General features: G+C 44.2%; 3 protein-coding genes and 1 pseudogene across 5 annotated transcripts; 2 read left to right on the forward strand and 2 right to left on the reverse strand.

Annotated features, from left to right (window-relative positions):
• Window positions 1-2,001: 2,001 nt before the first annotated feature.
• On the forward strand, window positions 2,002-4,696 carry LOC123097230 (uncharacterized; annotated as a pseudogene).
• Window positions 4,697-6,066: 1,370 nt separating this feature from the next.
• On the reverse strand, window positions 6,067-8,735 carry LOC123100784 (uncharacterized). The gene is made up of 3 exons (XM_044522663.1): window positions 8,443-8,735; window positions 7,145-8,317; window positions 6,067-6,383 (listed from the first exon to the last, which is right to left on the reverse strand). Exons 1-3 carry the CDS (start codon window positions 8,475-8,477, stop codon window positions 6,365-6,367), a joined length of 1,227 nt encoding a protein of 408 aa, XP_044378598.1. The 5' UTR covers window positions 8,478-8,735; the 3' UTR covers window positions 6,067-6,364.
• Window positions 8,736-14,995: 6,260 nt separating this feature from the next.
• Window positions 14,996-18,506, forward strand: LOC123099236 (uncharacterized). 2 transcript variants are annotated; one of them, XM_044521409.1, is made up of 3 exons: window positions 14,996-15,270; window positions 15,453-17,061; window positions 17,567-18,506. In XM_044521409.1, exons 1-3 carry the CDS (start codon window positions 15,068-15,070, stop codon window positions 18,149-18,151), a joined length of 2,397 nt encoding a protein of 798 aa, XP_044377344.1. In that variant the 5' UTR covers window positions 14,996-15,067; the 3' UTR covers window positions 18,152-18,506. The 2 variants fall into 2 exon arrangements, with proteins under 2 accessions (XP_044377344.1, XP_044377345.1); XM_044521410.1 differs by having other exon boundaries at window positions 17,717-18,506.
• A 394-nt stretch (window positions 18,507-18,900) lies between these two features.
• Window positions 18,901-21,130, reverse strand: LOC123099237 (cold-regulated protein 27). Of its 2 annotated transcripts, none has more exons than XM_044521412.1 (3): window positions 20,791-21,130; window positions 20,055-20,490; window positions 18,901-19,396 (listed from the first exon to the last, which is right to left on the reverse strand). In XM_044521412.1, exons 1-3 carry the CDS (start codon window positions 20,836-20,838, stop codon window positions 19,260-19,262), a joined length of 621 nt encoding a protein of 206 aa, XP_044377347.1. In that variant the 5' UTR covers window positions 20,839-21,130; the 3' UTR covers window positions 18,901-19,259. The 2 variants fall into 2 exon arrangements, with proteins under 2 accessions (XP_044377347.1, XP_044377346.1); XM_044521411.1 differs by having other exon boundaries at window positions 20,055-20,493.
• Window positions 21,131-24,703: the final 3,573 nt, after the last annotated feature.

The raw sequence follows: 24,703 nt of genomic DNA on the forward strand, positions 1-24,703 counted from the left end.
TGACGGCTATAGGCAGATTTACCACAGGTGTTGGCACCGATTCGATGTACTTTTCAACTCCAGGCAGCAAAGTGGACATTGCATGCAACTTCATGTACGGCTAGTGTATTTGACCCTTTATATATCTAAGATAACAGTACAATTTCCAAGATTAAGTTATGATACCCTGACAGATCTAAAGATCTAGATCTGTCTTCTCCATTGATTGCATCCGCTTAGAGCGTTTTGGTTTAGCTGTACTTTTTTCGAATAGCGCCCAATTTCACTCATAATGCATGAAAGTGATGAAACAAGATCCTCCCAGCATCAGGTCCAAGCCCACTCAACTGCCACCCTCACAGTCATAGAACTACCACCACAAAACTCACAGCGCCCAGCACCTCATGCATCGAGACTTCAATACTCCAGGCAGACAGCGAAGGGTCCTAAAGAACCGGTAACCAGAACAGATCATCTACCAACTAGTAAAAGAACTAGTGAATGGACCAACAAAATATTTAGATGCGATCCATATACAACGTGCCAACAAGATGGTTCTGCTAGACATAGGTATTTACTTAGTAGCACAAGTTGACGCAAGCAAACTCCTCAAAGTTCGCTAACTTCGTCCAATTAAGCTGAAAAGGTATTTAATTTCATATTTTGATGGCACCTTTCACAATCAGATCAACCTCGTCGTACGTGGGATCTATGACCACTATGAGCAAAATAGCACGGTAGGACCTGTCAGTGCTAGACATGGATCACGCCATTTGATCCTGCGTGCAAATAGTATAATAATAAAAGTTAGCTGAATACAACAGCATATAATATATGTGAAAGTTAGAGATAAGGTGAGCAAACCTCGTCAGTGAGCAAAACTACCTGTAAATTTAAACACACAAGTCTTACTTTTATAAATCTGTGATAACATAGTATCCTTTACAAGATTGGTTTATGATATCCTGACAACTCAAAAGACCAGCCTTGTAAATTATTTACTTCTGTTGGAGCTAGCCTTTTGGCTAGCTGTGCATTCCGCAAACAAAATATTCAGATGCCACCCGAATGCAATATAATGTGCCAACAAGATGGTTCTGCTAGCCCTAGGTGTTCAATTAGTAGCACGGAAGATGCAACCAAACTCATCAAACCTTACTAACTTCATCTAACTAAGATGAAATGCAGTTAATTGTAGCATATGTGATATGCATGTGGTTGTAGTGTGGGTAACTACCCAGTGGAGTAATTTGTCGATGCTGGCAATCCAGTGGAGTAGTACAGAGTAATCTTGAGAGAACCGAAATGGCCTTTAGAGTAAGCAATTTAGAATTCCAAGAAACAACTAAATCTAGAGAAAAATCTGCATCGCAATCTTATATTGCTCATGTCAGCCGAAAGGTGGCATCAAATATTCCAAGCTGCACATGCACCTAGAGCAATGCGACAACATGATGAGTATCTAATCTAGTAGCTTAAAGCCCTAACCTCGTTGATGGGATTACTAAAGCAAAACAAATATACAAGGCATTTGTCCTCTTCTCGTGCCCTCTTCAGGTTTCTACTTTCCAGCTGGTTGGTCCGGCCGGCACAGTTGTCTTGTATTTGCACTTTTTGATTTGAAGCCACCTTCCTGGGATTTGCTTGCGTATCTAATGTAAAGCTTTTAGGCTCAGCATAAAGAATGCAGCGACATGATCGCATGGGCCTCCAAAATAATTTATAAGATGATATATATACACTATGGTATTAGTGTATGCACACTAGTGGAGTTCATAATTACTGTACTTAGTGACCCTCCAACAAAACTAAATTCATCCAGATATACTTACAAATTACAGGCACGTTCGTCACGAGCCTTTTGCTATCAATCACGACGGCTTTGCATTGCCCAGCGTGTGCGTGTTGTTCACCAGCCAGGAATCTATCAGCTAGCCAAAATTAAAGCACACCCGCCAGAATCGATCAACATCCACGAGTTAGGTCGACCAACCCACGCCACTCTATATATGTATGCTAAGCATGACAGGACGCCGGTCAAGAAACGAGAGCAGCGGAGAGGAGAACGCAGGTAAAATAACGGAATTGGAGGTTTCAGGTATATTCACCAGAAACTCTACTACTTCTCCATGACCAATAAGCTTGGTGTTCTTGGGTCTGCGCTTGTATATGTTTAGTGATCAAAAAACCTTCTTGTGCAGGCAGTTATGGAGCAACCAAACCAATGGCTTGCGCAGACGGTATAATATAAGCACATGCACTTGTTTCAAATCTAATTACTTTTGACATCTGAATGTTTAGATGGTGCGAGTTAATGGTATTGCATTGGTATGTAGTTTAGTATGAAGTAATTAACTCTTACTGCAATGGCTCATGTCATGTCAGCAAGAGGAGGAGCTAGTTTACATGTACCAGCAAGAAGGGGGTCACGTACCTCTACCTCTACCAGGCATGGAGCAGCAGTTCGCAGAGCCACCGCTGGCGGATCATCAAGAGCGGTACTACACGCCACCAATGGCGGTCCCGCCGTTCAATCCATCTCGCAGCTCCAATTTCCCAAGCTTTGTCCGCCAGGGCAGCCGTCTCAGCCGCCATCGTCCAACTTCGTCTCTTTCGATAGCACCCTCAACTGCTCCGGACGAGCCTGCTGGCGGCACGACGGCGCCCAGGGGACGATGCAACAGCTGCAGGTGCCACAGAGGCGGGGCAGGGCGCCAGCGAACGCGCAAGAGCATGTCATTGCCGAGCGCAAGCGACGGGAGAAGCTGCAGCAGGAGTTCGTGTCCTTGGCTACCATCATCCCCGGCATTAAGAAGGTGCGTTTATGTGAACGCCAGGTACCTGCAGGCTGCAGCTTAATTAGTTAGCCATTGCCATTCTATTCAGACAGACAAGCTATCTCTGCTGGGGAGCACCATCGACTATGTGAAGCAGCTAGAGGAGAAGGCGAAGGCCCTGGATGAGCAAGGCTCACGGAGATCGTCAGAGTCCATGGTGTTTGACAGCAAGTGCCACATATCCGCTGCCGACAATGGTGCAGCAGGCCCCAGCGGGAGCGGCTCCGGGTACTCGAGCCCGGACATCGAGGCCAGCATCCTGGGGAACACAGCGCTCCTGAGTATCTGCTGCAGAGGGAGAAAAGGGGTGCTGGTGATGGTCCTCTCCGAGCTGGAGAACCAGGGCCTCTCAATCATAAACACCAACGTCGTACCTTTTACCAACTCCTACCTCAACATCACCATCACAGCAAAGGCAATGGCCCCTCTACCCTCCTATCCTACATTGTGCAAATGCGTTATAACTTGCGAGAGAACAAACCGCGATTTGCACTCTAATGCGGACTACAAACGGAGCAAAATAAGTGAATCTACACTCTAAAATATGTATATATGCATCTCTATGTAGTCCATATTAAATCTCTATATTTAGAAATGGAGGGAATAGAAGAAAAGGAAGATAAATGTTCTGAAACTTTTTGGTCTCGTGCATGTCCTAGAGTACAGGTACGGGCCTTATTCATGATTTTTCCTAAATCAACCTGAACTGCAAAAGAGAGGGGCAGAAATTCATCAATCAAGTTGAAACTACTGGGAGAATCGACCATACAAACACTGTCTGATCCGAAGTGCCCTTATTTATGGATTCATGCCTACAGATTCATAGGAGAAACTTGCTTCGAAGGCTAATTTGTACCCAAGTTTGTTTATGAAGTTCGGACAATAACTAGTCCCTTAGCAGAAGCTCTGTGCAAGAAAGAAGCCATTTGCAGAAGCAGAATAGTTCAAGGAAGAAAGGAGAGGATGGCGGACGAGGAACCTGAAATGATTCAAGAGCCCGCACCAGACGCCGACGCCTCGCCACACCCACCGGCCGGCAATGGAGGCGCCGTCGCCGCGGAGGGTCTGGAGCATGATGCCATTGTCACCGAAACCTCCTCATCTCGACTTCCTCAGGCCCAACTACACGGCCCATGTTGACTCCCATATTCCGTCAGTTCAAAACGGTCGTGGCCCAGGTCAACCACCCATTCCACCGCAGCCATGCGCGCCGGCCGGCCCCAAGCCGTACGACCCCGCCCCAGCGCCTCCCCTTCTCCATCCTCCCTCCTCTCTCTTTTGTGAGCCGGCGGCGCGCATTCCGGCATCTCGGCCGCGCCTCCCCTTCTCCTTCCTCTTTTCTCTCTGTTTCTCGAGCTGGTGGCGCGTAGCCCCGGAGCAAGCAGCGGCGCGGCCTCGCGCAGCACGGGGGAACGTGGGGCCGGCGACGGCCGCGCCTTCCTTCTCCATCCTCCCTCCTCTCGGCTCCAACCTACCTGGACCTCGCGGCGCCCTCGCGCCCGTCCCGTCCCTGCGTCATGGTGGCCACATGAGCGGACCGGCGTCAAGCACGACGTGCGGGTCATGGCAGATCCGGACCGCGCGGCCATGGATCCACTGTGGTCCCCGGCGTCCTGGATCCGGCGAACTTTGCGGCTAGACGGCAGGCGGCTTCCTCTGGTGGCTCGACCACAGGCTGGGTCGACGGACGCCGGAGCTCTAGCAACCTCGGGCTGAGGGTCAAGGCGCGGCCCACCCGCCCGGCCAGCTCCGCCGCCGACTACTGCAGCAGCCGCTCACCTGTGGCCGTGCCCTCTACTCCCGCTCCCGGCGACGAGACCATTGCAGGCGTGCTGCTCTGCTCGCCTACTTGGGCAGCTCAAATCTATGTGTGGACCTGATTGCGTTTTGTTTTTTTTATTGAAGGGTGTCCCTGTAAAATTACAGGGACTGTTTTGTAAATCAAGAATATCCCTCAGCTAACAATGTATAAAGTCGTCCACCATGAACCGTTACGCCACGTCATCAAATGTGGGACCCACATGTCATAATCACAGTTAAAATGCCTGAAGTGACCGATTAGTGTTTTTTGCAAAAAATTAGGCAAAAAATCAGTGGTTTCTGGCAGAAATTCGTAAAACGGTCTTTACTGCAAACCTAGGCGCTAATGTGGTGGTTTTCTGCAATTCACTCGTTTCCTATAGAAAGACGGATATTGCATATTTTGAAATATAAGACATAGGTTGCTATAGAAATCGGAAAGTCATGGTAAAATGGTTAAAAAGAAGTGATCAATAAAACCATGAGAACTTAATAAGTGATCGCATGATCAATAGTGGTACCCCGCAATTCAGTATCAGTTGTTTGAATTGTTTAAACGTTTGGATTTTTCCTTGAATAAACCTGTAATATAATGGTGGTTTGGACCCCGAATGTTTCTGTTATATACTTTGAGGGATATAAAGTTCATAAGACGATGTCTTATGAGTGTTATATCAACAACTGGCATACTACATCATGCAGTGGTATTGCTGGGTCACCACCATGAATGTGGCAAGCCAGACACCAATGCGAAAGCGGACAGTGATGTTTCCAGCAAGACCGTCCATGATGGACATGTAGAAAACAGCTGGCATGGAAATCGTGACGAGAAAAGCGCAACCATAGAGCATGTCAAAAAGGTCACATATCGTGCCATGGCTAGCCTCAAGAATACATCGCCGAAGGCAGAGGCGACCCGGGCATTGCCGATGTCGGCCTTGGTGAGGTTGAGGTGTCACAAATGATGGTGATGAGCGGCGGGGCAGCGAGGGCTGAGACAAGGCTTGTGAAGGACATCCATCCGAGATGGAAAGCGAGCGTGTGAGGATTGCCGGGGAGAAGATTTTGATGGACAATTACAGATAGCGTTTCAGCTGTCTACTGCATTCAGCTTTGATATGATAATCAATCAAGCAGTGTTTTCACTTGGTCCTCGCAACAGAAACATCGGGCTTTAGTTAGTACTCCCTCTGTAAAGAAATATAAGAGCGTTTAGATCATTTTTATATTTCTTTACGAAGGGAGTACATTACTGCATAGTGGGACAACGCATCCCACTTGCAGTAACCTTGGTTCAATCTAACTAAATACTACTGCATGCATAAAATATATGTTAAAGCTTGCCCGCTTGTTACTAACACATCATTCTCTTACTCACCCCACCAAAGCCATGCTAAACCAGCAGCACGGTGTGGTCATCAACATGCATGTAGCCTCAAAGCAACGTTTAGTTCTACTGCCGCGTTAGAACCACATCACTAACTTGGAACCGATTCGATTCAACAATGGTGACTGATTCTGCAAATATCACGCATAACAACAAGCGGGCGGGTCCATGAATAGGCAAGCGGATCAGACTAGTATCTGTGTATCATGCAGGGCACCTGCTTGCTTTAGTTACATAGCATCCTGATTAATCTAGTGCAAGTGCAGGTTACAGTGGACCTGCTGCTATTAAGGCAGTGCAGCTCTCTGCTATTTATTCCTTGACGAGGCCCTGTCCAAAAGCTTCTTGATATAATTGTTCTTCACATGGCACTCCTGTTCCTGTTTCAGAGGAAACAAACGAACGATCAGAATCTGAGATAGATAACCAAGCATCATAATATATTTGTTTTTATTGATCCTTTTTCCCCGCAAAATATAACAGAATATATTTGATTTGCCACTTTAAGGACCAAAATATCAAATGGGCAAACAAGAGAAAAATGGTTGGTACAACGATAGTCAAATGTTATGCACGCTCAGAAATCAAATCAAATAATGGATCTGCTAGATCTATGTAGTTGTTTTTTTATTACAAAAGGCTACAAGAGTGGAGGTTCAATGCCACCATATCCCATACGGTCAGAAATTTCCAATCTATAGTTTGTATTCCACCACAACAAAACTCCCATCATACAAGGGAGAAACACCACACAAACACAAATTGCCCGTAGCTTTGTAATAGCCACTTTGCAATCATCACACACAAGGAAAGATTTCATGGTGAATCAAAATTCATGGATAAGCTCAAGCATACTGTAAGCAATATTGGGGAAAAAACAAGCATTGAAAATCTCATACATAGCTTGAGGTTCACAGTTTAAAGGAAGACAGCAGAAAATAACAGCATGGTAATGTTGCTTAAGTAGTATTGTTCAACTGATCTTACGGCAAGCATTTCAAATATCAGTTATGGCCTAAGGAATAAATCATGCAGCCAACACCACCACACAACTATACCAAACACGATGTACAGTAAAGCACAAAATTTTGTAACCCCAACAAGTGCACTACACAGATCCTCTAAAGTTCAAAAGGCAAACCTTTTAGGATCATCCTTGAGGGCAGGGAATGTGGGTGGCCAAATCATCATAATAGGATGGACGCCGCCATAACATCGATCATCATCTGTCTCCTCATATACTTTACGCAGTGTCCTGCACTTGATATCCAAGTAGAATATGTATCGAGAAACCTTTAAAAATACAAACTGAGCATCGTCTCCCACCTTCCCTATAAGCACATACGGGTGATCTTTCTTCCCCAAAATAGCACGCATCTCATGCAAATAGATGTGGTATCTACCAGCAGCCAGTTGCCCCCCCTTGTGGAGCCATACGCAAAGTTGAAACTCCTTGGGACGGACATGAATGAGATATACACCAGAAGCATCATCAGTCCGTGACAACATGATTTCTGAAGAGGCATACTCCACTCCTTGTGGGAGGTGAATCGTGGAGAAACTTGAGTCAGTCAAATCCAAGACAATAATGTCGTCACTTTGGGCGGCCGCCATATAGATTTTGTTGTGGACGAGCACAGGCTTTGGCCTTGGCCGCGGACAATGGAGCTGGTTTGTGGCCAAGGTAAGCATGCACCAGGCACCATCTTGCAACACATATAGGCGCACCATGACCTTCTTTGTCTCCTTGGCAGGCTCCACCAACAAATAGAAATAGGACAGTCCATCGCCTTCTTCTCTGGAGAGGATTTCAGCGAGAATGTAGTAAATTCCGGTCTCGACACAAGGGAGTGGTGGGATGATGGGCATATCTCTCTCAGGGCACAACAGGTGGTAGACTTGATACGTCCATACTCCTCCTCGTCGGCCGCTGGTTAAGATATTGCCATTGCGGCAGTCCTCAATGTTGATGTAGTAGGCAAACCTGCAGCTCGCAAGGTGGCGGACAACGACGGCAAGCTCCGGGGGTTGAGGCTGCATCGGGATGAAGCGTGCACGCTCGAAAAAAGCGTAGAAGCCGAGGAGGCGGGGCGGGTGGATCTTGCGGAAGCGGCGGAGGAACCGGCTGTTGGAGGCGTGGTGGAACCAGCGCCTGCAGACGAGTGCGGCGCGGACGAGCGCGGTGGGGAACGCGACACGGAGAAGGATCTCAACGAGGAGGTCGCTGTCGTCGAGCACCTTGGCTACCGCGGCCACCATCGATGTCGGGGTGTATCGCTGCAACTCGAGATCCACGCATGGTTTCTCCTCCTCGCTGGAAAATCGGCAAACACAGAGCGGCGTCAGACAAATTCCTCCGGCCAACAATGTTGCTGCAGTTAATACATCCAATGCTGCAAGAACAGAAACAAACTGCGCGCAATGAAAATGAAATCTTACGGTTGGGGGATCTCATTCTCATCAGCATCCATCATCAATCCCCCTCTCTCTCACGGCTTCTTACTGTCGCCGCTCCACTACAAGCAAGTAGTAAAATGCAAGCTAGGGTTTCCACGAGAGAAGAAAAGAAAAGAAATCGGTGGATCTCTAAGAGGGAAGGAAGGAGATAGAAAGCCGGAGCTCAAATCGGGAGGCAAAGCGGTGGCCGCCGACGGGGACGGTGTCAAGCTGCCGGCTGAACGGCGGCGCACGCCCTGTCCTTCCCTTCAGGTAGGGCTATGAGCTAGGGGGCGAGTGATCTGGGCGGAGAGGAAGATAGAGGCAGCGTACCAGTTATTCTTATGTCCAGCCCGGTCCAATTAACAGTTTTATTTCTTCCTGGGCCAAGAGAAGAAGATAACCTTTTTCTTGTTTTTTTAGATATACGTATTTTCCGTTTTTTATCATCTTTTTCATGTTTTATTTCGTGAACTTTTAAAAAAATTGGAACACTTTTCCAAACACGGGAATATTTTATGGAAATATAGAAACATTCTTGATATTCATTAATATATTATAAATTTCTGAATAGTTTTTGAAATTCAGGGAAAATTTTAAAATTCATGAAAATATTATGAAATTCAGGAATATTTTTAAAATCCAGGAATATTTTTTGAATTACACAAATAATTTTAAAATTCATGACCATTATTAATCCACGAATAATTTTCAATTTCCCCTTCAGATCTGCATAGGGAGCATGTGCTGGCAGCTGTTCGTAGGGTGTTGCATAGAGATCATGGAGCTCGGACTGATGATCATGAGATGTATCCCTTCTGTGTTGGATTGGTTAGATTTGAGGACCAGCTGATTCGTGATGCTCTGGTTGATACTAGTCCGCATGCGCTTGGCAATCACTCCACTTTTACCTTGCTACGACATGATGAGGGACCTAACATGCGTAGGCCATTGATCGAGAGGGAAGCTTGGACCATGCTCCTTGCATTTCCTATGGATTATCAGACTGAATATCATCTCATTAAAGAGGTGTCTTGCTTTGGGCGTATTACTTACTGGCATCGCCCTGGTCACTGTAACGCGCATGTTATTGTGCGTGTTCTTATCAATGAAGTTGCTCTGGTTCCGTTCAGTCTTGTGGTGAAAAGTTTACAGATATCACCGGGCTTGGAAAGTCGTGGTCTGTCCCTGTCTACATTCTCAATGGAAGAAATCCCAACCCAAACCTGGCTGGGAATGAAGATGAGGTTCCTCCTAGAGGCTGCAATTCAGCAGGCGCAACATGATGCGCAGGTTTGGCAGATGCAGAACACGGCTAACGCTTGGGAGGCTGCTCCGGCTCCTCCGCCGCCTCGGCAGGGCTGGGGAGAGTGGCATGTGCTGCCTCCTGTCCCTGAACCTTATCGGGGCTTCAGTTACCGTCAGATGACTGGATATGAGGGGCCGTCAATGATGGATGGAATTCAGACTAGTGGCGCAGAGTAGGACGATGGTCTTCGCGTCTGGAATGAGCACGTTGCTATGGTTGAAAGGGCAACTGATAGTGTTGTTGATGGGACTGCTGCAGGACAGTTTGTTTTTCGTCAGATTGGCAATGACGATGTGGAAGTAGAGCTACCTGTTGGTGAAAATTAACTTGACTTCTTGATACACTGCTATGCTACAGTTTTCATGCCTCGTATTGGCCTCTCTGCTACTAATGTGAATCCAATGGAAGAGTGCATGATCTTCATGCATGGCGTTCAATCTTTTCTGCATGAACTGATCGGAGTGGCCGCCGCACCAGGTTCCCTTTCTCCTTCTGCTCATGTCAATGCAGTTACTTACATCTCCCAGGAAGTTTGGTGTGCAGTACTTGAGGTCCTTGACGACAGGTTTTTGAATGCAGCTGATGACATCACTGATGAGTATGACAGTTACTCTTCTTCTTTGGGCACAACTGAAGCTATGGCTGTTGACACTGCTGCGTCTAAGAAACGTCGTCGTGTGATCACTCCACTGGATGTCTCTGAGGTCAGGCGTAGCAACAGATCCACGAGGTATTTAGGTTTCAAGGCTCCCTCTCTTTCTGAAAAAGGAAGCAAGTTTCCCATGTTAAACCAAGGCTAGCTGGTGCCTCATTAATTGGAGGATGTTCCACATGATCAATCAATGGAAACAGAGGATGATGCTACTGTTGGGGAGTCCGATGATCACAATGTTCCAGAACCTACCTCGATTGCTATGATACAGATGGTGGGCACCTCCATGCGCGGTATCCCTGAAGCTGAGCTTGCAGAGGAAATCCTTCTGAAGGATCCGTCTACCTCCATTTAGGCACGATTCCTGATAGTTTTCTCTACGCTTCAGTATTTTGTGGTCCCTGTCATTTACTTCCCATTATCACTTTGTTTATTTTATCTGAACTATCCCGACTGCACTATGGAACATCCTATGTTGGAATATGCGTGGTATGAATGACGATAACAAGTGTCTTGCGCTGCGCAATGAGATTGATGAAGCTAACTGCTCCATTGTTTGTTTGCAAGAAACAAAAAAAAAAAGAGAATTTTGATCACTCTTACATTCATAAATGTTGTCCACACCGCTTTGACAAATTTGAATTTATGCCATCGACCGGTGCCTCGGGTGGTCTAATTATTTGGTGTAGTAGCCAATTCTCGGGTGTGGTCATCCACAAAATGCCTTTTGTGCCTACAATAAAATTTGAGGCTCTGTAATGCAATAAAACCTGGTCTCTTTCCAACATATATGGACGATGCACGGGTCAGGAAAGAATTGTTTTTTTTTTGATTGGCTTTCGGATTTGGAAATCAATGTTGATGATCTTTGGAATTTCATGGCAGATTTTAATTTTATGCGATATCTGGAAAATAGGAATTTACCAGGAGGAAATGTGGATGATATCCTTAAATTTAATGAAATAATTAGCGGACTGTCTTTGTTAGAAATTCCTATCAAGGGCAGACAGTACATGTGGTCCAACATGCAGGATCAACCTCTTTTGGAGCAGCTTGATTGGTTCTTCTCCTCGCCAGAATGGATTTTAGCCTTCCCCAACACTATGGTAAAACCCTTGGCTCGCCCAATCTCCGATCATGTACCTTATGTGATGTCAATTGACACTGCGATCCCTAAATGCAAACTATTAAGATTTGAAATTTTTGGGCCATCTCATCCGGATTTCATGTCAACAGTGGAGAAATCCTGGAATACTCCTCTCAAAGCTTCTTCCTCTGCCACTAGACTTTCGGGGAAACTTAAAAGGCTTAGATATGCACTTAAAAATGGAGTAAATCAATATCTAAGCTAAGTTTGTTAACTGAAAACTGCAACAAGGTTCTACTTCAACTTGATGAGCTAGAGGAGAAAAGATATCTCACGATACTGGAGGCAAATTTTAGAAGATTTTTGAAGAATCATTTAATCAGACTTCTCAAAGATCAAAATGAGTACTGGAAGAAATGATGCACATTTCGTTGGGCTGTCAAAGGAGAGGAAAACACCAAGTATTTTCAAGCTAGAGCTACAGAAAGGTATCGACAGAATTCCATTCCCAATTTAAAAATTTCAGATGGCCGTCTTATTGAAGATCTTGATGAAAACGTGGCTGCTTTTCTGGAATGCTACACTCACAGGATGGGAGTCTCTCAAATGCTCTTGTGTATGATTTCCAACTATCTAATTTAGTTCAAACTGTTCCTGGACTGGATGAGCTTCCGGCCCCCTTCTCAAACGATGAAATTGATCATGTGATCAAAATTATTCCTGCTGATAGGGCCCCTAGCCCAGATGGTTTCTCTGGACACTTTCTCAAGGTATGTTGGGATATTATCAAAGCAGATTTCTATCAGTTGTGTGCTGATTTTTGGGAAGGTAAAATAGATTTCAAATGCTTAAATACATCGCTTATAACTCTCATACCCAAGAAGATTACTCCAGAGACAGTCAATGATTTTCGGCCAATTTCTTTGCTGAATTGTGTGCTCACCAAAATTTTAGCCGAAAGATTGCAAGCTTGGATTCTTAAATTAGTGCATCGTAACCAGTATGGCTTCATTAAAACAAGGACTATCCAAGATTGCTTGGTGTGGGTGTACGAATATTTATATCAATGCAAGCACTCTGGCAGGGAAATTGTGGTTCTAAAACTGGACTTCGAAAAGGCGTTTGATACAATGGAACACAATTTTATCCTGGATATTATGGAAGCCAAAGGTTTCGATGATCGCTGGTGCATGTGGATAAAAAAATGTTGAACTCTGGATCATCTTCGGTGCTTCTTAACGGAGTTCCTGGGAAAGAATTCAAATGCAGAAGAAGTGTACGACAAGGCGACCCGGTTTCCCCATTACTTTTTGCGACAAGCCAAAGGTTTCGATGATCGCTTGTGCATATGATGGGCAAGGAGGAGAGCAATTCACGACGAGGAATATCAAGACCCGATGTCTACTTGGGGTCTCATAAAAAGATATTTGGAGGAGATTCAGGTTTCTGCAAAACCCAAGAAGTTGAATGTGAATCAAGGAACACCAAGGCCGACAAGAAAATGGCTTACTCCACATGCGGGGTGATTTAAGGTTAATGTTGACGGGGTTCTATCTAGAGATGGCCGGAAGGGTGCATGCAGCATCTTCTTTGTGTCGAGATGAAAAGGGCCAGTTTGTAGGTGCTTCTGTGGTTGTCGTAGAAGGCCAAACTGATCCATCGTGCCTTGAAGCTACTGCATCTGTATGCAATGAGGGTTTTGCTCCTGCACATGATCTTAACATAGATGCAGTAACATTGGCCTCTGACTGTCTACAGGCGGTAGCCAACTATCATAAAAAGGCCTTGTGCTCGTACATGATGATCTTGAGGGAGATGGAGCATCGTGCATCATCATTCAGACGGACGGGCGACTTTAGTTCATGAGCATTTTTTTTTTTGACAAAGGGTGGATTTTATTAGCTTATAATGGAGCATCAAGAGGATACAAACACAATGAACACACACCCGGCCTCTGCATAGCTAGGATGCACACAGCCAACACCAACACACACAAAAAACGCCAGCAAATAGCAAAGTCATATAAGACCAAAGCTATTCGTAGACGATGAAAAAAATTCCTAAAGAAATCAGATCTGCAAGTAGCAAGCTATAGCAAGGACCATATCCGCACCAACCATTTAATAACACCACACGGATGATGAAGTTCTTCAACAGCAACGCCTTTAAGAAGGGAGCAACGCTCAAGCGTCACCGTCACCGGATCCAATCACCAAAGGGAAGAATCTAGGTTTTCACCCTGAAGAATCAGTCCAAGCAAAACCGAGCAATGCCTTCAACAAGGTAACGACATAATATCGCCATTGCCAGGTATAACCAACTCGGGTCAGACCTAGGCTTTCACCCCGGAGCTCAAGACCGGAAAGCTCGAGTAGCATGACCATCGACGTCACACATGTGTTGTCACCACCACTTTTCCGCGATCCCAGCAACAAAATGCGATATAGAGAGAGTATAGCATAAGCTCATTTGTTTGCTAAGGTTGCGTCATCTTTGGACGTAGGCCGCTATGTCTGGCTGGGTTCTATACTTGATATATGTTGTATTCCTTTGAACGCTTTGAATGAATAAAGAACCCTATTCCATTCCAAAAAAAAAAACGTGAGTAACATGGCACTATTAATTAGGTCTGATGGGCCTGCCGCACGCTCTCGATATAGAACCGAACCGGTCCTTGGCGTATGACCGGTTCCCATGTTAGCAAACCCCATCCGTGAAGACAAGTATAGAACCAGAACCGGTCCTATATTTTATTCCTCACATCTTTATTTTACGTATAGGTTGAGAAAGCTGGTAAAAAAGAAAAGCTAAAGATGCCTCGTCCATCGGGCCGGGAAGACTAGGTCCAGTACCAGGTGCTCGTTCCAACGGCCGGCGTGCTCCCTGTGAGCCGGCTAGGCTAACGACATACTCCCTTCGTCCGAAATACTTGTCCTAAAAATGAATGTATCTATTTCCATTTTCAGGACAAATATTTACGAACGGAGGGAGTAGCATGCAACCACATCTTCTTGTTCTTGGGTGTTGCTAATCATAAATTGTATCCATTTAATTCTACATTTTTTAGTTAAGAAAAACGTCATTTATCGAAAAAACATCCTCTTGTTCTTGGGCAATTATAGAGTTAGTCGTGCTCAGTTTGGGGATACGTACCGTTCGTGGTTTTTCTATCTACGCTAGCTAGCTTGTTCTTTGACTCCTAGGTATAGATGCCTGCATGCATGCATGGCTAGACCGATCGATCTGCATGCAGCCTAGCTGGTGATTATTCGATCTCTTGCTCTGGTTAGTGCCCAAGCATGTTCTTTTGTGCACTACAAGCTGCTGGTGGTGGCCCCAGCGCCAGCGCCAGCGCTAGCTACTTTGCTTTGCACTGCAAACAGAGGTGGCACCGACAATATCTCTTCTACATAGATAGATACCCTGGCTGGGCTGGCTTTAGTTGTCCCTGATAAGCCATAAGGCTAATCACATCGCCAAAGCAGCTGTGAGTCAGTACACTAGTCATTTCACAGTTGAGAACGTAATACGTACTCCTTCCTGCATACAGTACGTACATAGATATAGATAGATAGAGAAAATGGAGGGAGCGGACGAAAGGCCGGAAGAACTGATCAACTACTATGTCAAGAGTCGGGTGGCCGCACGGAACATGGCAGGCGCTGCAGGGTTCTTTGCGTTGTTATGGTCCACCGTTGTGCTCCTCGGCGGCTACGTTAGCGTCCTAACCATCAAGGATTTCTGGTCTCTCTCGGTGCTGAGCCTTCTAATGGCGTCCCAACTGTATGTCCATTTCTCATCTCTGCTTCTTATCTGGTTTTTTATATACTAGATAAACTGATATTCCAAGTATGTTCATTTCTCCTATCGTACTGTTATTCTCTGTTTTTTTTATGAAAGTTTTTTGTGTCCATACATCTGGAGTTTTATGCCTCAGCTCGCTAACATAACATAACACAACACAGGATTCTGCTCGAAATGAAAATCGTAACTGGTTGGGATTATCTGGCAGATGTGCACATATTACGTTTGAGTTTGACTAAGGGACAGAAAATTCAGCTTAAGTGGACAAAGGAAAGTTGTGATCACTTGGTGAATATATTTATCGTGTCCACATCGCTCGTCGTGAAGATGATTGTCTCAATATGCATAGCATTGCCCATCATTTTGGTTGGCCCATTTTTGGCCATGGCACTCTCAGTGGCACGTCTCGTACAACGTGATTACGGCGATGTAGGTGGAGATGCTGCAAACAAAGCAAAACTGGACGCGGCAATGATCATCTTCTATGTTCTAGTTACCTTTCAGAGTTTATCCGTCTTTTTCTGGATACTTGTTAATACATCTCAGCCGGTGATGTTGGTGAGCAAACGGTCCGGATTTGGGGCTTGGGGTCCCAAAACTGTTAGGAGATACTTGAATAAAACCAGAGACAAGTATCGGAAGGACGGGTTGTTGCCCAACAACTGGAACTTGATCACATTCAATGTTGGGTTGCTGGAGTCTGCATCTCAGGATGACCGTCTATGTGGAGCAAGGGTGTTAGATACTTTAGTCATGCAAGGTATAACTATAAGACAAGAGCTACTGTCTTCTAGCCAAGCAATTCAGAATCTGATCAACATGATTGGCCTGACAAGAACAGATAACCACGAGACCAGAGAGCGTGCCGCAAGGATTGTTGCGGATCTAGGAAGTGAGCTATGTATAACCCAGTTTCCGGATCTACTTCGATGCATATGCTGCCTACTTGAAAGCTGCAACCAATATATTAAGCCAGAAGTTGCCCAGCCATTCGTCGAAAAAAAACAAGTCAAGTTGCCCAAGACAAAATCATTGATCCAGATCATAAAAGTCGCGTACAAGACTAGATTGCTTTTAGTTTTTGGAGAAGGGTACGAGTACTCCTATGTATCGAAAGGAACCAAAGACACCATCTCTCAAGGCCTGCTGATTCTTGAGAGGCTCACACAAGACGAAGACAACTGTATAGAGATAATCAAACACCAAAGGCTCCTCTCTAAGATCACATTACCACTAAGCTACCAGGACCTACCCAGCCATGGATGGGACCATACATGGGCTGAGATGCTAAGCAGATCACTCACAGTTGTGAGCAGGCTTATCAGAGCTGGACCTACAGATGACACCATAAGGCTGCAACATGCTATGTCGCGCAACATGGTAGCTGTCCGCAATTTGATGCGTATTTTGGAGGTTGACAGTGAAGATGCCTTCTCCGAACTACATGGGCAAGCGATAGAAATCCTTACAGAGCTGGCCTTTGATGATTCTTTCAGAAAACTAGCTTTTGATGAATCTACAAGCATGACTGAAATGCTCGTCAAGACACTGGGGCGCATCTCCCTTGAGGATGGCAACAACAATGGTATAGTGGCAAAAGAAGAGGAAGAGAAAGACAAGAGAGTGAGGAGAAAAGCAGGGAAAGCACTGGCGAGATTATTGCTTCGCGTCCCAAGTGCAAGAGATAATAGTGTTGCATTGACTTCTGCACCAAATGTTAATGATATTTATCTACTTCCCAAACAAGACATGGTCAATCTGTTGACCAAGGTAACACTCTAACATCTACCTATTTTAATCTTATTCCCATTGTCTTTGACGTTTTCTTTGCTTTTCAAACATACATAAACCAGGCAACATGGGTTGGTTTTGGTTCCTGGGCTTGAGTAATTCTAGGGCGAAATCAGTAGCTAGCTTTAGCAAGATGGTGTTCTGGGGATGTAAATACTTATCATTTTAGTTTCTGTATATAATTTTCCCTCTAATATCCGTCTTAATTTTAGGAGTTATTGGTCTAATGTGAAATCTGTTTTGACTGAAGATGAGTAATCCTGAATATGCTATTATTGTTGATGAGCACCCTATAAATACGCTATTTTTGTTGATGAGTAATTCTACAGTACTCTAATCTTTATTTCTGTTTGTGAAGAATGCATGCTATTGTCATTGCATTCATATGTATCAGAGTCATATATGATATGATTAAGCCTCTCAAAAAAATTGATAGGGTTATGACATTGTTAATACTCTCTTTGTGCCGAAAATATTGTTCCAGGTTGTTAATCAAATATTATCTAGTAAAGGAGAAAAGGCTGCAGATGTGGTAATGCTGGCTGGTCCAAGCAATGGTTTTCATGTAGAAATGATTGTAGAAAGCCAGCCTCCAAAAGGTTTTGAATCTGACACTAGACAGCCTTCCATTCAGGAAACTGAAGAACAATCTGAGGACAGAAAAATGCTTATGTCCATGCTATCCCTCACCATGGCGATATGCAAAAAAAATGTGATCAGCGGAGATGATTTTACCCGTGCCATCCCTGATGATGCAGCACTCGTGAAGAAGCTCAAGGAGATAGTAGAACTGCTTCAGGATGCCACGACTGGCGGCTGGAGAATTCTGAAGCTTGTTTGTCAGGTGGTTATAGCAGTGGTTCAGCTCACACCCAGCTGTACCAGAGAGTTCAACAGACATAACTTCAAGGAGGCACTGTCCAAGGCTCTTGCTACCATGTCGGATGTTGATAACTGCATGATATTTGCTGGCAATGACCGTGAGGTGCCTGTCAGGTCTCTCGCTTCTCTTGTGGAAGAGGCACAGGAGCTCTTTGCACAAGAGCAGGGTGACATAATCTCTACCTGATGATGAAGGGGGCATCATTCGAGTTTATTATTCGTCTGTATTTGTTGCAAAAGGTGTGCTTGTGGAGTTTGTCTTGCTGAGTTATGTTGATGATGGTACAATGCTTAACAACTTCATTCGAATGTATTATTCTTCTATATTTGTTCCAATTGAATTCTCTTTGTCAATGTTTAACAACTTCATTGAGGACCTTTGTTACGTCTTTTATTTGTTTAAAGTTGAAAAACGATGTTTGTCGGCTTAGAGTATAATTTATTGGCGTACTATTTCCCAACAACTAAGGTGGTTGCAAGTAAAACAGTTAGCAAATTGCATTTGCGATGCATATACACACATACACAACAAGCATGCACAAAATGTACCTGCACTTGGGGCTGCAAAAAAGAAACAGATAGAAAGAAAGCTTGGGAAAAAATAATTGTCAACATAAGCTACAAAAAGTTTCAGTTTTTCACGTTATCAACTATACTTGTGTTGTCAGATTGTTTCCATGACTAACTCGAACTTGTGTGATGATTAGTTGCTATTTTATGACTAACACAAACTGACAAGCCGCACACTCGATGCCCAAAGAAGATTGTAATCACAAAAAAAACAGAGAATGGAAATGTGACTGTTGAGGAAAATCTTCACCGAATTTGCTCTACAATGTGCAAAGTAGTCACAGAAACACAAACATATTTCAGTTTGTAGCACAACACAGCCAGCACTCTGCAGAAGAAGAAACAGAGAGATTGCCTGGCAAAAAATGTCTCTGAACCAAACAAGTTTATTGCATCCATGTGACATCAAAAGTTATGTAGTATAAACTCTCCAATACAATTTTGCCGTGGCAAGCAACCGTTGATTTGCTTGCAGACAGCAGACACTGAAGAAATACACCACCACAAGGCATCACATCACACCTCCACTCTAGCAGATCTGCAAACTTGAGCCTGATGCTCTGCAGAGAGGATACTAGACACAAATCACCAATGAATTGCCTTCCCTTCATGCCGAAAGGACAGGCCAATCGAGAGCTATCCGCCGAGTTAAAAAGATTAGCAGCCGCACCAGTCACCTATCACAACTGCTTCAGCAAGAATTTCAAGAACACATATGTATGCCTTCACCACCGCTTGTCGCCGAGCATCGAGATGAAAGAACCTGCAGCAGTGGAAGAGGCAGGCCTCCTTTTCTTGCACGATTTGCTTGGCTGAGCAGCGGAATGAACCTCGTCTTCAGGAAAGTTCTGACCACAGACTTCTGGAGAGAAGAAACGAAATGCTTGTCAGTTTAACAGGAAACACTCAATAACAGTTTCTGAATTCTGCCAATAATGAAATGCTTGTCAGTGGAATGAACCTCGTCTTCCCATTTAAAGAGCTACTCTAGACAATTATGCATCAAACATGGAAGTCTGACCAGATAGCCAATTCAGTTATAGCCGCTTTATATGATAAACAATTCCATATAATCATTTACTGTTTCCACGTATCTTGACAAATACCTGCAGTCTGGCATGCAAAATTACCCCATTCCTTGGATCACAATTATTATTTATCGACTTGCAACTCTTACGACATGATAATCATTTATCCTTTTTCTTAATCTACGCTTTTGAATTCATATCAGACTAAGAGCCAACACTGCATAACAGTTCTGAACTTCTGCCAAAACTGAACACGACATGTACCAAGGAAAATCGACACTTCTGGATTCATATCAGACTAACAGCAAACACTGCATAACAGTTCTGAACTTTTGCCAAAACTGAACACAACATGTACCAAGGAAAATCAACACTTCTAGATTCATATCAGACTAACAGCCAAAACTGCATGACAATTCTAAACTTCTGTCAAACTGAACAAAACATACACTGTAGGAAACAATCAGCAAACAAGATGAAAAGTGTAACAACCTGAGGTTTTGTCAACAGGATTTCCTCCGACGCAACTGATCACTTCTCTTCCATGCTTCGGAGCCATCCCTTGAACCGTATCGGTGCCCGATTCACCATCGGAAGCACCAACCCCATCGCCACGACGATTCATAGCAGAATCGCGTGGCTTGAAGCGCCTCGCCCACGGATCCTCGGGCAGGCCTCGTGCACCCACATCACGCGGGCGAGGCACGTTCTTCTCAGAACCGAGGTTATCGGAGGCTCCTTCTTGGTATGGCTTGAGCCCATGGCCAACAAGACCCACATGGGTGATGTTCCTGTCGGGAGCGGCGTGGTGGTGCTGCTGCTGCTGGCCACGGAGTTGCTGCATGAAGGACGCCTCCATGGAGCTGATGTACATGTTGTGGGTGTCGTTGGTCCATCCGGCCGACACCAGCTCTCCAACCTGATCACCCTGCTGAAGAAGAAGAAGGTAGAATGAGTTTCCATTTTACAGGTGCAAAATCAACTCATCGGACAGCTGTCCTGTCCCACCGTAAAACTGGACAGACATCCAGATGTCCAGGATGATTATTGTACTACTACATGATGTGCTTTGCACTACCTTTTGAGTCGAATTAACTGCCATCTACGGCGATTTGCAAAAGAAGAATCAACAATTTCATTCATTTATCGGAGACTAGGAACTGAGCATCTTCAGGCGGATCAAAAGAACAACCGGTCGTGGATGGATTAGAATGGAACAGATTATTACCTTGGCGGCAGTGCCGGGCGGGCGTTGAATCGTGGACACGTCCCCCATGGATCCGGGCGGTTGGTCCCTCCTCCGCCCAAGAACTGTCGCCGGACGGCCAAATCAGGGAGAAAGCGAGGATATTTTCCGTGGATTTTGTCAGGGAAAATCGCAGGTCGACGGAGAAGAGGGGAAAAGATCCGCTGGATTTGTTGGTCCGTCGTCTTCCTCGTGGAGATGGAGGGATAGGGATGAGGAGGAGGCCGAGATGTATACTCTCATCGGAGCAAAAATATCTGCCCTGCGCCAGCAGAGAGAGAGAGAGAGAGGGGAAGAAGAGAAGGCCAAGAAAAGAAAAGCGCAGGCCGTGTGGCCGGAGGCGTACTTTAATTTTCTCTTTGGGGAAGGAGGCGTACTTTTGCGTCGACGTGGCCGCGCGGGGGAGCGCAAAATATCGGGCGCAGATATTTTCCACGCTATTGGTGTTTTTTTTTTCGAGGGATTTCCACGCGATTGATTGCCGACTGGAGGGCCGAGAGGCCGGCCCGCCTGCCTGACAGGTGGGGCCCCGGGCCGGATTTGAGGACTGGCTGGAAAAAGATCTTGTGGCTCGGTGACGACGATGCTCGTGATGATGGGGTTGGGTGGCACCGTCCAACCTCTTTCTTGTGTTTCTCACCGTCCAACCTCCCTTTGTGATGCACTTTGTGCCTACTCATGAGTGAAGAATAATAGAGTATGCAATTTGTTCTAGCGTAAAGCATGGTTTGTTAGGTGTTTATGTACGCTCATCGCTACGAACGCACGCATGCACGCACGCACATTGTATCGATGTGAGCGCGTCTGAACGACTGAGTTTGGCACATTTTATGATTGGCCAAGTGGTCAGAAGCGCCTCGTAGTCGACGGGAAAGCCTTTTCTCACCGAACGAACCTTTGTGCATGGTCACTGGTGCCTAGTGACGTTTTGTTGAGACTCATGCTCGGTGTCACTTTGTTCACAAATATAAGATATTTTAATATGGACTGAAATGAATGAACAAACTACTAAAATGCGTATATGTACATGCGATTAAGAAAAGAATTAATACATCTTACAATAGTGAACAGAGTGAGTAGTATATATAAAAAAGAAGAAGGTGCCTTAGTTTTATCATTCTCACCTTGGTTTTGTCCATCTATACCATTCATGGAGCGACACGTAGAGCCGGCAAGTGGGGCCCAGGGCCGATCGATTGGCCTTTTGTGGGATAGACTTGTATGAGATCTCACATAAGGTAGGATTGTGAGATCAACCCTAAAAAAAATATTTACACATTTCTAAAAAAAATCTGAAATTATCTGACAACATCCATGACAGGTATGTCTACAACTTCGAGAAAAGCCAGCTCATAACTGGATGTGCATGTGGAGATTCAAAAAAGAAAAATTCAAAAATGAATAGTGACAGCTTTGGGTGAATAGTACTTTGACATTATTCGCGTTCAATTTTATTTTTCTTATTTTTATTAATGTAGGTCGAATTAGCAGCTGAAATTATCTGAGGTTGTACATCAACCGTACGTTGATGTGTGTTTACGAAAAGTTTATGAATGTTTGAGCATATAACTTAAAAAAAAATCGATCACATTGGTCAAGTATTCTTAACCTTTTGGGCTCGCCAAGGAAATACATACATGTGGCTTTGGTGACAACATACATCATCAGTACATCATGGACTCATGGGTGGGTGGCAACTGTCAATCAGCTGGGACGTGCATGGAAGAGGCCAGCGTGCAAATTCTTTAAGATGCACTTTGTGCTCCCTAAAAAAAAGATACACTTTGTGCTGTGAAAAGCTAAAAGATACACTTGTAAAGGAAAGGAAAGGAAAGTAAGTTATGCACTTGTTTGCATGCAAGCCCATTGGGGTCTAGCTAGCGACGTTTAGTTGAAACTTTGCCGGGCAAACAATTATTGTATATCCCTCCTTAAATATTTGTCTTTCTAGAGATTTCAACAAGTGACTAAATACAAAGCAAAATGAATGAATCTACATTCTAAAATATGTCTATATACATCCGTATGTTGTAGTCCATTTGAAATGTCTGGAATGACAAATATTTAGGAACGGAGGGAGTATACGGCATTTCGGCATTTTAAAATATCTAACAGACCACCTGTCCAAACTAGTGGCATAAAAAAAACTAGTGGCGAGAGCATCAGATTCTGTCAGTGGCAAAAGTAATTACGTGCTAGTAATAAAGATCAAGCAATACTGAGATAAGTCAAACATGTATAATATATATGTCCACTGGTTTTGAGATGGCCAATGGAGACGACGCGCGCTCACGACGTCTTGTCGACGTCGAGTGGTCGCCTGCTCGTTCGGTGGCGCTCGCCAACGACGGCCACGTACGTACGTAGGCATGCATAGGGGTAGCGCCATGATCGCACCTGGACAACAGCTAGCTAGCTTCCGCCTAAGCATGGCCATTTGCACGCCATACATATCCACAGGTAACTCGACCCAAATGTCTCGTACGTTCATCCTTGTTACCGTTTTCCACTAATCAGGCCTCTTGATTCGCAGGATTACGAAGATTTTTCTTAGAGAGAAGTTGCATGTGCCCGACTAGAGGATGAAGAGAAGAGAATTTCACATGGCTTCTCTATTACTTGGATATAAAGAAACTAGAGAGAACTAGAGAGGCGGCGCTCATGAGGAAGAATAATAGAGTATGCAATTTGTTCTACGTAAAGCACGGTTTGGTAGGTGTTCATGTATACTCATCGCTACGAACGCACATTTGTATCCCTATGAGCACATCTAAACGACCGAGTTGACACATTTTAATATTGACCAAGTGATCAGAAGCGTCTCATAGTCGACGGGAAAGCCTTTTCTTATCGGACGGACCTTTGTACATGCTCACTGGAGGCTAGTGACGTTTTGTTGAAACTCATGCTCAGTAACCCTCTGTAGGGATAGGGTGTGTATGTGTGTTCATAGAGGTGAATGTACGTGCATATGTATGAGCGTCTGCATCTATACCGTTTAAAATAAGTACCACTCCCTTTGTTCACAAATATAAGATATTTTAGATATTTAATATGGAGTACGTTCGTACAGACATACAAATTGAAATGAGTGAACAAACAACTAAAATGCGTCTATATACATACGATTAAGAAGAGATTAATACATATGACAATAGTTAATAAAGGGAGTATTATATATATAGATATATATATATATCCTATATATATATATATATAGAAAAAATTCATCATACAACCCGGTGGTAGTTACCCCACATATCTCATATACTACCATGTGGTACTATATATATTATTTTATTATTTTAAATATGTTCATATACTATATCTAAGATATTTCAAAGCAAGTTAAATGAAAAAAATTGCATATGAGCCCATAGTTTTTGTTATATTTGTGAAATACGTACATATTTATAGAGCACATGGCACATACTACCTAAAAAATAATATATATACTACCTAATCATTGTTATATACAACATACTACACGTACATACTCTCGGTTTCGATAGATACTACATACAACATACAAAACGCAAGTGATGGTAACTACCATATATATATATATATATATATATATATATATATATATATATATATATATATATATATATATATAAACAAGAAGGTGCCTTAGTTTTATCATTCTCACCTTGGTTTTGTTCATCTATATTATTCTACACCATTCATGGAGCGAGACACGTACAGCCAACAGGTGGGGCTTATGGCCGATCGGTTTGGCCTTTTGTGGGATAGATTTATATGAATAAGATCGTGAGATCAACCATAAAAATTCATATTTAGACATTTCATAAAAATCTGAAATTACTCGACAACATCCATGTCAGTTCTGGGTGAATAGTACTCTGGCACTATCCACGTCCAATTTTGTCTT

Source organism: Triticum aestivum, chromosome 4D, assembly GCF_018294505.1.
Source record: "Triticum aestivum cultivar Chinese Spring chromosome 4D, IWGSC CS RefSeq v2.1, whole genome shotgun sequence".
Classification (NCBI taxonomy): Eukaryota; Viridiplantae; Streptophyta; class Magnoliopsida; order Poales; family Poaceae; genus Triticum; species Triticum aestivum.

What these genes read in the sequence shown, in the direction of transcription:
- LOC123100784 (XM_044522663.1), bottom strand. Translation starts at nt 8,477, where the DNA reads ATGATGGATGCTGATGAGAATGAGATCCCCCAACC. An exon ending in GAGAATGAGATCCCCCAACC is followed by an intron (nt 8,318 to 8,442) that starts GTAAGATTTCAT and finishes CCGATTTTCCAG; the next exon opens with CGAGGAGGAGAAACCATGCG.
- LOC123099236 (XM_044521409.1), top strand. Translation starts at nt 15,068, where the DNA reads ATGGAGGGAGCGGACGAAAGGCCGGAAGAACTGATCAACTACTATGTC. An exon ending in CTTCTAATGGCGTCCCAACT is followed by an intron (nt 15,271 to 15,452) that starts GTATGTCCATTT and finishes AACACAACACAG; the next exon opens with GATTCTGCTCGAAATGAAAA. An exon ending in TGGTCAATCTGTTGACCAAG is followed by an intron (nt 17,062 to 17,566) that starts GTAACACTCTAA and finishes ATATTGTTCCAG; the next exon opens with GTTGTTAATCAAATATTATC.
- LOC123099237 (XM_044521411.1), bottom strand. Translation starts at nt 20,838, where the DNA reads ATGGGGGACGTGTCCACGATTCAACGCCCGCCCGGCACTGCCGCCAAG. An exon ending in CGCCCGGCACTGCCGCCAAG is followed by an intron (nt 20,494 to 20,790) that starts GTAATAATCTGT and finishes CTTCTTCTTCAG; the next exon opens with CAGGGTGATCAGGTTGGAGA. An exon ending in TCCTGTTGACAAAACCTCAG is followed by an intron (nt 19,397 to 20,054) that starts GTTGTTACACTT and finishes TCTTCTCTCCAG; the next exon opens with AAGTCTGTGGTCAGAACTTT.